The sequence below is a fragment of the Peromyscus eremicus genome, chromosome 6, assembly GCF_949786415.1.
Source record: "Peromyscus eremicus chromosome 6, PerEre_H2_v1, whole genome shotgun sequence".
NCBI classification, from domain to species: Eukaryota; Metazoa; Chordata; class Mammalia; order Rodentia; family Cricetidae; genus Peromyscus; species Peromyscus eremicus.
The window spans coordinates 81,888,758-81,903,488 of NC_081421.1; the positions used below are offsets into that span (position 1 = coordinate 81,888,758).

Genomic DNA, 14,731 nt, shown 5'->3' on the forward strand with positions numbered 1-14,731 from the left:
TTTATGTCAGGGTTGCCGAGGTAGGGTTCAGGAGCTGAGAGTCATAGAGAGAGGAACCAGCCAGAACACAAGATAAACACAAGTGCAGTGGCTGTCCTGACTCCCTGTACTCACAAGCCTAGAGGAAAACACTAACCAGGTAGTTCAGTGGATAGAGATTTCAGAAGAGTCTCAGTGCTAAGGACATGGTAGCATTCTCTGATTCAGACAAAACAAAAAGATTTAAGCAAACACTCCAAACATCCAGATCATATCTTAAATAACCAAAATCAAAAACAAAAGAAAGAGGAAAAAAGCCATTCCAAATCTCCTATAATTTAGCTAATGTTGAGAAGGAAATAACTCTAAATAGATACAGTAGGAGAAGTTAAAAATTAATACTCTAAATGTTCAATTCAAGGACCTACAAAAAAATTAAATCAAACAAAATTGAAGGACATTAAGACTGTACAAATAAACTAAATCTAAAACTAGCCTATAACAGAGCCAGCAAGATGGCTCAGCAGGTGAACTGCTGGCCAGGAAGGCTTGGTGAGCTGTATTGTCCCCAGAACCCGCACGAAGACAGGAGGAGAGAAGTGACTTTACTGTCTTCTGCCCTCTCTATGTGTACCACGGCACTCATGCACCACACACGCATCATACACACAATAATAGACAGACAAAACGAACCTATAGTAGAGAAAAATCAACCAAGCCAAAAGCATATATAATTGCAGTACTGGGGCTTGAATCCAGGCACTCATTCATGTTAGACAGGCATTCGACCACTAAGCTATAGCCATGACTCTTTGAAATAGTAAGAATATTAAATGTAGGAGCATTAAAAATCATGAGAAAAACAAATTAATAATATCAAGATTAATAAACAGAACATTAGTATACATTCTATTCACACTGAAAGGCTAAGAAAATAGTTCAAAAGTTAAGCATAGTAGACAAATTCTTGAAAAGTACAGTCTCTCAAAACTGACACAAGAAATAAAAATTTGGTAAAGGCACACATGCACAGCATGTGTATGCTATATATATATATTTTTTTCATAGCATATAAATATATATATATATATTCATGCTAAAGAACTTACATGAATTATAACTAAAGACCCTTGGGAAGGATACTCTATCTCAATGGTGAATTCAAATCACAATAGAACAATTAAGTTACACAAATACTTTCAGGATAAAATGAGAGAATCATAACTCATTTTATAAGATTAATATAATTTTTATATAACAATTGGAATAAGAACGTCACAAAGAGTCATGTTACAGGAAGTATTCCCGCATATAGGAAACAAATGCTCAGGACTGGAACCCATGAGTACTCAGGATACGGCATCATGACCAAGTGGAGTTCACTTCAGAGAGACAGCTGGTTAGCGCTAGACAAACAGTGACTGTGATTCATCACATGAACAGAGTAACAGAAAGAAGCCAGCTGTAGTGGCACACGCCTTTAATCCCAGCACTCGGGAGGCAGAGGCAGGCGGATCTCTGTGAGTTCAAGTCTAGCCTGGTGTACAGATTCAATGACAGGATAGCCAGGGCTATTCTGAGAAACCCTATCTAAAAAAAAAAAATAAAATAAAATAAAAAAAATCTAATCTTTAAAGTAAGTATTAGTATTAAAAAAATAAGTTGATTAGGATCATGAGATCCATAGTAAAAATTTACAAACACCTATATTTTATATGCTAACAAAATAGAGTTTTGAAACTAATGCTATTTATAATAACAGCAAAAAGAAAATGTGTACTAGCATTAGACTGAAAACAACATGGAAATGTGTACATGTAAGAAAAAACCAGCTGGTACACAGTAAGGTTTGTGCACTAAACTTACAGATTGTACTTCAACACTAAAAGCCTCACCTATCTGGGCTGGCAAGGTGGCACAGGACTTTAATCTCAGCACTTGGGAGCAGACTGAGCTCTGAGTTCACGGCCAGCCCTGCCTATAAGCCAGCAAAGGTGACGACGACAAGCCCTGCCTATAAGCCAGCAAAGGTGACGACGACACAGTGAGATTCTTACAAAACCACACCCAACCCTTACTGATGAAACTGACTGAATGGCCTTTAAACCTAAACTGTAACGCAGTAACACAGGTAAAAACGCTGCTAATTTTCAAAGATGAGGTGATGGGTACACAGGAGTTCTCTATTTCTCTCTGTGCTAGAATGGTCCCTAAATGGAAAGCCAACAGTAATTTTCACTTCCTTTTTTTTGGTTTTTCAAGACAGGGTTTCTCTGTGTAGCTTTGTGCCTTTCCTGGATCTCGCTCTGTAGACCAGGCTGGACTCAAACTCACAGAGATCCGCCTGCCTCTGCCTCCTGAGTGCTGGGATTAAAGGCATGTGCCACCACTGCCCCGCTGTTTTCACTTTCAACTCCATTTACAATTTGCCTTTGCAGGGCCGACAAGGTGGCAGAGTGGGTAAAAGCACCTGCTGTGCAAGCCTGATAACCTGAGCGTGAGCCCTGGAACCCATGTAAGGTAGGAGAGAAACCAACCGCCAAAAGCTGTCCTCTGACCGCCGCATCTCACACACACACACACAGAGTCATGCACACACAGAGTCATACACACACAGAGTCATGCACACACAGAGTCATGCACACACAGAGTCATACACACACAGAGTCATGCACACACAGAGTCATACACACACAGAGTCATGCACACACAGAGTCATACACACACAGAGTCATGCACACACAGAGTCATGCACACACAGAGTCATACACACACAGAGTCATGCACACACAGAGTCATACACACACAGAGTCATACACACACAGAGTCATGCACACACAGAGTCATGCACACACAGAGTCATACACATACAGAGTCACACACATACAGTCATACACACACACACACACACACATCACACAGAGATACACACACACAGAGTCATGCACACAGTCATACACATACAGTCATACACACACACACACACACACACACACACACACACACACGTGCGCACATACACACATCACACAGAGTCATGCACACACAGAGTCATACACATACAGTCATACACACACACACACATACAGTCATACACACACACACACATACAGTCATACACACACACACACATACAGTCATACACACACACACACACACACACACACACACAGAGACACACACCCCACAATTATTAAATGACCTGTGCAGTACACAGCTGTAATCCTGGCACCTGAGTGATGGAGGCAGGAACTCGTGTTCAAGGTCATCCTCAGCTCCATAGTGAGACTGACTTCAACTTGAGGTCTCAGAGTAAAAGTGCACCTCTGCTACCACTCTGAAAGACTCTTACCTTCCCCTCTGTAGCTTTCTTGGTTGATGAAATTTCTTTCATAAGTTTTGGAATTTCCCTGTCAGATATGTGAGAAAAATTTCTAAGTTAATTCTTTACAAAACTATTTGAAAGTTATAAAATATACTTTAATAATTTAGTACCTAAACTACAGAGTAAATTAGAACAGGCTCACATACTCCAAGACAACCGCGATGTGCCGGTGCCGGACCCGGACCCACAGGTCATCGTCTTCTTCAAGAATGGCTTCCTTGTCCTTTCCATCTGTTCTGTATCTAAACAGACCAAGAAGAACAGTTTGGGATTCTCTTACTCAGAAAGCAGAAGAAACATTATTCTAAACAACAATTTTGAAAATCAAACTGAAGAGTACAGACTCAGTCTGCTACGTGAGGGGGTCAAAACCCAAAGCAGATCAGAACCTTCTATTAGGAATCTAGGAAAACATCTTTTTCCTCTCAGAGGCTAGGTTTACAGTCTTGGCAGAATGTCATCTTACAAAGCAAAAATTCAACAGCCCACAGTGAGCGTTAAGAATAAAAGCAGCTAGGTGCAGCGGCACCTGGAAGGCAGAGGTTAGAAGGACTGGAGTCAAGGTCACCCTGACAACAGTGTTCAGGGCCAGCCTGAGTTCCACGAGACCCTGTCTCGACTACAAAGACTACAAAGACTAGTTAAGCGAACAACAAAGCTGAATATACAAGCAGCTGTGTCTTTAATCGCTTAAAATGATTGTGATATGCTAACAACCCACAGTTCAGCCATCAAACAAACATCTGCTAGGAGCTATGGCTCCTGTTAGCCTGCTGGGAGTGTTTGGTACAAATTCAGAACCCATCATCTGAGGCTTTATCCTAACCAACCCTATAGTCACACCTCCTTTAAAGAACAGAAGAAATGAGAAAAACTAATACGGTTGTGAAAATACTGTGACAGCTTTACCAAGCTCTCCCGGAGTAAGCAGCAATTCAAGGTTCACAGAACCCATGAAATGGGCTTTTAACTGATCTCCTCAATGCCATTTCTTTTTTCAGTACAAATACCCTTCTTCTATTTGTGCAGGTAGAAAAGACTCCACTGTCCTTGGGAATGTCAATTTCCTGAGGCAGATTAGGGACTACACAGCATTTTCTTAGTTCTGAACTATGGACAATACATGTCCATTTCTGTTCTATGAATGCAGTAATTTCTATAACCCCAAATTATAGGCTTCATTTACAAAACAATCTTCCTGTGTGGTCTAAGATACGCAAAGATAAAATGGCTGTGCTTAATGACAAGGCTGACCTAAGCATGGAAGCCCTTCGTCATGCAAACTACCAGTGTGTCCTTACATAATACCTTTGCCATCTGAGTGGATTATAAGCAAACCAGCAGCGTGAGGGCAACACTCCAAGATAACATCAGCCCATTAGAGTAAATTTAGAGGTCCTCACGATAGAAGTACAGTCTGAATAAGCAGAAATTCCTCTTTCCAGCAAAACTTGTGATGGAGGCCAGGCAGGGTGGCACGCCTTTAATTCCAGCACTCAGGAGGCAAAGGCAGGTGGACCTCTGTGAGTTCAAGGCCAGCCTGCTCTACACAGTGAAATCCAGACCAGCCAGGGCTCCATAGTGAGGCCCTGGGAGGATGTATGTGATGGAGATTAGCAGGGAGGTGAGCCCCACTACAGTGTGGAACACAGGGGTGAACAGCAGGCCATCAAATCAAACTCCAATGGGGGGACACAGGTGATGTGAGGCTTGGGGACGACTGTACCCACTTTCCTTTCCTTTGTCTCTAAGGAAAACGGGAAGTAATTTAAAGGTTCTGAGTGAAGTGATATGCATTGACCTGAATCTTACTAAAATTTTCTTTCTCCCGAGTTGGGGAAAAACTGAAGGGAGTGGGGCCCAAAGACAGAAGACAGTGAGTGTGGGCAACATCATGAGTTTGAGGCTAAGTCTGCTGACATAAACCAGCTGGAAAATTAGGTCTTTAAAATGTAGTCCTAAAGATTTACTACTGAACTGAGTGTTTTTGAACTTAATGGCCATGACTGAGCAAGTAACTACGAGACAGGAGCTGCATTTACTATGGGGAGCATGGAATGCTTTGAAGGGGGCCATCAGCAACTCAGGTGGACACACAAGTTTAAGATGCTCACCAGACACTTCAAATAAAGATAGTCACGAGGGAGTTGATATGAATCTGAAGTTAAGGTTCAGTGAGCCGATGGCAGACAAACCTTGAGACTAAGTGTGCTTCTGAAAGTCTATAAACAGAGTCCCCAAACTGAACACTAGAACGACATTCCAACCCTAGGAAGCAGTGAGACCAGACTTTTGGATTTCGTAACAGAGGTAGACTTTCTGGCTGGCTTGGTGGATGAAAGCACTCACAGTAGAAGGCTGACAGGCTGGAGTTTGGGGCTCAAACACTGGGACTCACGGAGGAAGGAGAGAACCCCCTCTGCATGATGGTCCTCAGAACTCCACATGCATGGCAAGGCAAGGCGCGCGCACACACACACACACACACACACACACACACACACACACACACACACGGCAAAAACACCACAACACTACTGTTAATAAGAAGTCATGTCCTATGTGAAAGCAGAACTCATGGAACACAGGGAGTTTAGACTCTTGTATCAGTCGGTCTTCTCTCTGAACTTTTGTGACTTGGTCAAAGGGTATTGCTGTCTTTTAAAAAATTAACCACCTTCCTTACTTTCTCAATCAATTAAACCTGGAGAGAACACATTTTAATACTAGGTAAGTGCTGTCTAAAACTTCTGGCAAGTCTAGAACCACATTCTCTATTGTCTGATACCAGATTCTTTTCAAAACCTACTGAACAATGCAGCTTGGAGACTTATAGGTAACAGGGGTGTAGATAGTACTTCTGAAAATTCCAAACAAACTGCTGAAAACAGTTTTTACAATAGAAAAATGGCTCTATTGATTTCCTGGCTAATATTGATACAAACAATACAGAAGAACTAAAAAAAAAAAAAAAAAAAATCAAGGTTTAAAAAAAACAATAGAAAATACACAATTTAAGAAAAATTGCAAAGTATCATAATTAACAAAAGTTGCATTTATTTAATAAACTACTATTACTTACTTAATTAGGTTATTTTTGTGGTACAATGGATTTAACGTAGGGCTTCATACATACTAGGCAAGGGCGCTACAACTAAGTCCTTTTTTTATTCATTTATTTAAATGTAAAAATATTTTTTTTTGAGTTAGGGTCTTACTAAATTGTCCAGACTGGCCTTGAACTTGTGGTGCTCCTGCCTAAGCCTCCCTAAGCCTCCCAAGCAGCTGGAATTATAGGTCTGAATCACTGGACCCAGCTCTACTAAATTAATATACACAAAATTTCCTAAAACAAATACTCCTTTTTACTACTGTGTTCAAGTGGTAGATCTGGCTTGAATCCTGCCACGTAGTCCAGGCTGGCATCAAAGTCATGATTCTTCTGCTAAATGTTCCCAAATGCTGGAATCATGGAGGTGTGCTGTATGCCTGGCTTCAAGTAGCAAATATTGGCTGAGAAATGACTATCTGGAATTTAGAGATCATGATGTCAAAAAGCACAATGAGTGTGTGCGTATATGTGTAAATTAAATGATGGTAAGTAAAATGGCTTCATTTTACTTCACTTCCCTTACCTGCCCTTACTTGAAAAGTAATACCCTTACTTAAAGATTACATCAATAACTATGAAAAGAGTGAGATCGTTCCTGTTCTCAGTAAGTGTTGTAAATTACATGGACAAGACACTTTGGGGTATATGATTTAGAATAAACACAGCCAAATCATTGCGACTACAATATATATGAAATATAATAATGGGGGGCTGGAAAGATGGCTCAGTGATTTTTAAGAGCACTGGCTGCTCTCCCAGAGGACCTGCATTCAATTCCCAGTACCCACATGGCATCCGACACCCTCACACAGACATACACAAAGGCAAAACATCAATGCACATAAAATAAAAATAAACAAATAAAAAAGAAATATAATAATGGGCCTGATATTTACTCTGAATGTAAGTGAAAAGTCCTAATTCAACTTGTTTAAATGAGCCTCTGTTGTGGAATAGTTAAGGAGGTAAATGCACTTAAAAGCTCTAAAGCAAGCTGCCCATCAGCTTACAGAGTGAACATTTTGTCAAGGTTACAGTTATAGGAGATAGAGAAAGAGACAGAGATAGAGATAGAGATAGAGAGACAGAGAGATAGATATATATATAGAGAGAGCAAGAGCGAGAGCGAGTGAGCTCTCTGAACAAGCAGGTCCCAGGTCTTTCAGCTTTCTGCCGTCACCGTGAGTCATTAGAGAGTCTGTCTACAAGCCCTCTACAAGCCCTTCAATTTATACTTGCTTGTATGTATCATTCTCAATTGGTAGTAGATCATATGCCATTGCCTGAAAGGTCAGTTCATGCAGGACAGTGGACACAGGATCAAAGCCACGGTCAATTATTAAGAGCTGGGAATGAGTTTTACCCTAGAATAACAAGATAAAATTATCTTAAGAAATTTCAGTATCTTTATGTGAACACACTTTTAATATTTTAAATTTTTAATAATAATTTTAATATTTAATAAAAGTAAGTTTAATCCTTTCCCTCAACAAAAACACACAATAAAACAAATGGTTAACTGCCTTAAGATGTGAAATGATATTAAAACAAACAAAAACATGAGTGGCACAGTAGGGAAAAAGAGGACTACACAACTAATATTTTCATAATCAGATTAAGAGGCTATATACATCAATACAGTATTCCCTAATTGTCTTTGAAGAAGTAACATCTAGCTTTCCCTAAATATTCTTTTTTCCTTTTCTTCTTTTTCCAGGACGGGATCTCACTATGTAGCTAACCCATGCTGGCTTTGGTCTCACCATCCTGCCTCAGTTTCTCACGTGCTGGACCTACAGACACATACTACTACTCCTCCTGGCCAAAGTTATTTTCTTGTCCATTCAGTTCCACAAAAAATAGGGCTGAGATAAATTATGAATAGTAGCTACTACTTGAGTTCTCTGTGTTAGGCATTTGCTAGACAACAAAGACAGACTTGTTTCACAGCGGTACTACCTCACAGTTCTTACAGCAACTCTTGAGACAGACATTATCATATCCACATGACAATGAGGCCATTACAGCTTAGCATTATGTCAGCTCTATCCCAATGCTTGTACTTGACTACTATGCTATTTTAAGAGTAGAGATTATATTAGCCAAGCAGTGGTGGCACATGCTTTTAATCCCAGCACTCAGTAGGCAGAGGCGGGTGAATCTCTGTAAGTTCAAGGCCAGCCTGGTCTATAGAGTGAGTTCCAGGACAGCCAGGGCTATTACACAGAGAAACCCTGTCTCAAAAAACAAAACAAAACAAAAAACAAAAACAAAAGGCGTGCTTGGCTGTATCCTTGAACAGATGGATTTCTGCCTCAGGAATGCTAGGATTAAAGGTGTGTGCTACCACTGCCTATCCTAATGTTTAATATTGTGGCTGTTCTGTCTCTGACTCCAGATAAGTTTATTAGGGTACACAATATTTTGGGGAACACAATACCACCACATCATAATAAAAACCCTGTTAACATTAACTCAAACACAACATCAACCACTAAACAGTGGCTGAGTAGCAGTGTTTGGAAATTCTACTGCTAATGTTTGACTCTTCCCCAGTTCTTCTGAGGGGTGAAGAGGGTGGTGGTAGTGGGAATCAAACCCAGGCAGATGCTCTACCACTAAGCTATAATTCACTTTTGATTTTGAGATAGGCTAGCCTTGAACTTACTTTGTACCCCAGGCAGGCCCTGAACTTGTGATCTTCCTTCCTCAGCTCCCAAAGTAAACTAGGATTACAGGCCTGTGGTACCAATCCTGGTTCACAATTCACTCTTAAATGTAGCTAACTCTTTAGCTTATTAGTCAAAGAAATAAGAGGTAACTAACTATAATTCAGACAACATTTCCCATGACTTTACACTTAGCAGACAGAGGTTAATCACATAAGCTAGATTTTTAAAATACGTCTGAATTACCGCCTCTCCTAATAAAGGTGAAGCAGAAAGGTACAGTGATAAAGACTTTGGAATCAAATCTGGGGTTGAATTCAGTCATGGTCGGTTTCTTGTTGTATGATCTCACCTAAGTTTTTCAGCCTTTCTTACATTAGTATTTGTAACTAGAGTTTTCCTGCCTGGCCCACAGTCAAGGCAAATCTCTCTCACCTGCCAGTCCCACAGCCACTCAGACCCGACCAAGTAAACACAGAGACTTATATTGATTACAAACTGTATGGCCGTGGCAGGCTTCTTGCTAACTGTTCTTACTGCTTAAATTAATCCATTTCCATTAATCTATACCTTGCCACATGGATCGTGGCTTACTGGAATCTTCACATGCTGTTTGTCATCATGGCGGCTGGCAATGTCTCTCTGACTCAGCCTTCCACTTCCCAGCTTTATTCTCCTCCTTGTCCTGCCTACACTTCCTGCCTAGCCAATGGCCAATCAGTGTTTTATTGATTAATCAGCAACACATTTGCCATACATCCCACAGCAAGTATTAATGATATAAAACGACAGAACCTCTCCCTTGTGAGACTGTTGTGAAGGTTAAATGCATTACCATGAAACACAACATCCATGAGCTGAGTCTGCAGAAACACACAAACTAAAAGGCAGTCCTGGGCATTTACAGAAAAGCTTGGGATATGAGAGACCATGGTAGCACTTGGCTTGAAAAATCAGGAAAGGCTTCGAAAAAAAGGTAAGCCTTCATCAGGTGCTTGAATAAGAAAGGTATCAATTGAAGGGCATGTCATTTCCCAGGAGAAAAAATAAAAAGGAGAGGGAGAGAGCGAGTGAGCATTTTGCCTTTTTTCCACTGAAACTATACAGGACTAAAGAGAGATTTACTAAAATTCTTTGGTTTAACAAATATTTGTATTCACTGTCCATTATGTTTATTAAGACACTCTACCTTTGTAACAGAATAAAGCTTTCACTAGACCTCCAAGCCAAAAGTCACTAACTTTTCAAGTAACCAGCAGAACTTCTACACTGACATCTTCCATTCATGTTGTCTAACACTGAATTTTACCTTTTTTATGAGATATTATTATATTATCCTCTTTCTCATGCTACAGTCATTCCTGAAGCTCAAGGCCTTTTCCTGCAGGATGCCTTCCAAGACTGGTGGAGAGTAAGGTAAGTCCCAGCCTGTGTTGCCACTGTATTCTGTGTATTCCTCTCAAGCCGCTGACGGCACAGAGCCGACAATCAGTGGTTTCCCTGGCCATCTCCTCTTCTGAACTAAGGCAGTTTCTGCCTTTATGCTCCAGCTATTATGATACAGCTTCTCAGCCTCCGACACCACTTGTCCATCTCCTTCCTCAGCTCTTCCTTCTCCAGCCACACTTACATGCTGGCATTCCCCAGGTCCCAACCTTACTCTTGGATTACATTACATAATTTTTAGAAGACAATAACAAAGGTTGCTATTTATTACTCTTACATGTATAAAATACTTAGATGTTACCTCATCTAATTCTCCTATCAACCAAGCAAGGCACACATTATCTCATTCATTTCAGAGATCAGAAACAACTCAAGGTTGGAGAGCTAGTAACAGTGGGAATCCCAGCATTTATTAAATATTAACTTAGTGGAAGCCATTATTCTGAAGACTCCATACACGTTAACTCATTTAATCCTTTCATTAGCTTAAAAATAGGCATTATTATTTCCACTTTATAGAGACAAAAATTCAGTTCAAAGAAGATGCCTTAATTAACATAATTATTCACTAACTGGCTTCAAAGCCTCTAGCTTCCTCCTCGACTGCACTGTCAAACCACACTACCTACTAAGGTTTCTGCTTAAGGACTCTCAAATCAGAACTGTAGATCCATCTTAATGATCTCCAGATCGATACTAGAAAATGAATGAACACAGGTTGCTCTGATTTATAAAGGAAATACAGATTTTGTGTAGTCATTACTCGCCACTTATAAATTACCTTTATTGGGCCATTTTCATCCATTTTGTAGTAGTCTTCAAGTTTTTTTTCAACCAGTTGTGCAAGCTTACTGGCATTATCTAGAGGTTTACTAGAAATGGAAAAAATGTTTTAACAATTATCTTTCAGGACACACTTTACAATACTGTAAAAGTTAAATTCTAAAATAAGACTTTGCAACTTTATGTTTATAAAATGCAAAAATTTACAAATATGGAAAACTTCAGATATTAAACATATCACATAATTGCCATAGCTTCAGCATGTGCTTCAGATATTTTAATATGAAGGAATAAAATATTACATATAAAGTTGCCATTCCCCTATCCCCTCCCTCCATCACTACACCAGATTCTATATATTCATCCCCTGAAAGCAGATGGACACCGAAACCATTCTCAATTTCATACCATTAAAAACAACATGGAAAAAATATGCTTGGCACATTTCTCCATGCATACATTTCTCTAGGTACACCAAATATGAAGGGATGAATCCTGGGTCAGTGGGTACACGCATGCTCAACTTTGCTTTCCAAGTGAAGTGACGATTACACCCCTAGTAGAAGTCTGGTATTTCCTCACACTCCCCCCTTTGCTCAGATTTCCAATGTAGCTACTGATTAAAACCTTGTACGCTCTGTCTTATAAAATGGCAGCACTGGTAGACAGGCTCAGTGCTTTCAAGTGCTCGCTGTTCTTGCAGGGGATGTGGGTTTGGTTCCCAGAACACACACGAGGCAGCTAACTGCCTGTAACTCCGGTCCCTCTTCTGGCCTCGGGGGCAACATGTGCAACATGTGGTGCATATAAGTTCATGCAGGCACAAACGCATATACATAAATAAAAGTCAATAAATATTTCATAATAAACAATAAGAATGGTGGCATCATACTTTAAGTTGTAACTTCATGATCAGTGGTATCATTATTTTCTAAACCTACAAGGAAAATGGTGGAAAATGCTCTTCCACTAGCACACTAACCTGAAAAATGGGGAAGGGGGGTCTTTATATGAGGCTTTTAAAGTGTTTAGGAATCTTTTGGTTTTATATTTTAAAAATAAAGGCATACCTACAAAGAGTGATTTTTTAATTTTTTGTCAAAAAGTGAAAAAGAGGTAATTTTATTTTAGAATTTACCTTAACAGTTTATATAGCATAAAGGAATATTCTGTTAGAGAACAGGTAGAATTTGTGTATTTATGATGCATGTGGTATGTGTGTGTGTATGAGTGAGCCCATCTGTGTGTCTGTGGAGGCCGGAGGTTAACACTGGGGTTTTCTGGTCACCCTTCACCTTATTTGTTTGGGACAGGGTCTCTACTGACACTGGAGCTCACCTTTCCAGCTAGACTGGCTGGCTACTTCCTGAGTGCTGGTGTGGCAGACACACGTACATGGGCTTTTGTGACTGCTGGGGATCCGAACTCAGTTCCTCATGCTTGCAAGGCAAGTATTTTACCAATGGAGCCATCTCCCAGCCCCAGAATTTTTAAAGCTATGGCTACTGTTTCATTTTTCAATAAATAAGTATGTCTGTATGCAAACTATTAGATTATAAAATGGTTTATGCTTACTCACTTTTCTGAGCATAACCAACCATTAATAGAAGCTTAAACTCTATCTAGCAAGAGGCAAACCACTTAGCTCAGCTCCACTAAGCCAGATCATAATTAGCATATTTTTTACAAGTTCTAATTCCCAAGGTAGAAAGCTTGTTTGGTGATGTCTGAGTTAGAGATGATACTGCTTTAATAATTAACAGCAGATGTTACTATTTTCTACATTTGTTTATTTATTTGTGGATACTAGCATGGAGTAGTGCAGGTACAGAGGTCAGAGGACAGCTGTGATAACTGATTCTCTTCTTCCACCATGCAGGTCCTGTGGCTCAAGCTCAGGGTCCCAGACCCTGGGGAGCAAGCCCCTTTACCTGCTGAGCCATCCTGCCAGCTCCCAACAGCAGACTTTAAAATGCCCACGTTAAGAGAGATGGAGTGTACGGTAATACATAAACTTGGCATGAAATGGTTCACCAATCAACCGGACAAACGTCAATACTCAGCTAACGGACATGCTCAAGGAACGGTCAATGTGCACTCACTGCATGTAGCAGCAGTGTGTGTCATCATCGCTCTTAGTGATGTACAGGTGAACGCCCTTCATTCTAACAACCCCGTGAGAGAGCTATCAGCATCATTCCATTTTCTAATTATAAATTCTAAGATCAAATTAAACACAGCCGGCAGCAGAGCCAGGATTACAGCCCGAAGTGACTGACAACACACAGTCCTTACAAAGTAACACTGAACAAAAACTTTGAAACAAAATCCTATGATCTCATCTAGAGCAGTTTAAAATCAGGCAAAACTAAGTCACATGTCAAAGGTGAGCAGCAGTTTGCTCTGGGGAGGGGAAGGGGAGGTGGCCAGGGGGAATCAGGCGGGCCGTGCGGTACTTCGGATGCTGTCTTTCACAGGAAGGTCAAGTGGCTACTGTTCATATTGGAATGAACTAACAAACCTTATACATAAAATGAATGTACCTTACAATAAACTTCGTTTTTATAAAGAAATAAGTAAATAAAGGTATGTAAAATTCTAAAATTTATTTAAAATGCCCACTGGGATCAAATACTAGAAATGCTTAGACACTGTAACAAGTGTCCAGATAATAAAGCCATTTAAATTTGGTGGAAATGTAATGATAAATTATTAAATGCCAAGATTACAGCCAATAAAACAGCTCTCGAAGGATAAACTGATAAAACAAACAAAACTCTCTATAAATAAACAAACCCAAATTTAGTTCTGGAATTTAGTGCAGAGGCTACTGGTTCCTCTGCTGTCAGTGTGAACCCTACACTCTCCAATCTTCCTCATGCAGAGCCTGACAACCGTGGGGGAAACTCTACTCCGCACAGTGATACAAAAGAGCAGAGCTGGGGTGCTCTAGACGTATCACAATGAACAATACGTACACCGCCGTGCCTTACCTCTTATACCTCACGCCAGGGTTCTCATCCAGAGTGGCACACACGGTCACAATCTGTTCAGCCATGGCCTCCATGACTGCTTCTTTCCTGCTGCCGTTACTAGGGTCTGGACTGTAACAGTAATAGAACGCGTCTGGTACATCAAGAGTGTAAACCTAAGTTAGGTCAAGAAAAGTTACACTGTCAATCTAGAGACTTGATTCTAAACATCCATCAGGAAAAAGAAGCTGCAGTTTGAGCCATTAGCGGACCAGTGCTTGCGGGCTGTCTCCTGACACAGCTGTTTGTATCTTACTCAGCCTCTCTGCCTCAGCTTTCACCCTTGATCTCTTGACTCAGTCTCCTCCTGCGTAGTCTGCCTCCC

The 14,731-nt window shown here is 40.4% G+C and overlaps 1 protein-coding gene across 1 annotated transcript in view; it reads right to left on the reverse strand.

Moving 5' to 3' along the window:
- Stxbp3 (syntaxin binding protein 3) overlaps positions 1-14,731 on the reverse strand; it is a 48,657-nt gene that overhangs the window by 11,163 nt on the left and 22,763 nt on the right. Inside the window, exons 7-11 of the mRNA XM_059266111.1 lie at positions 14,368-14,522; positions 11,373-11,463; positions 7,716-7,840; positions 3,511-3,606; positions 3,332-3,389 (exon numbers count right to left, since the gene is read on the reverse strand). Of these exons, the coding sequence (XP_059122094.1) occupies positions 3,332-3,389; positions 3,511-3,606; positions 7,716-7,840; positions 11,373-11,463; positions 14,368-14,522 (525 nt within the window). The remainder of the gene's footprint in view (positions 1-3,331; positions 3,390-3,510; positions 3,607-7,715; positions 7,841-11,372; positions 11,464-14,367; positions 14,523-14,731) is intronic.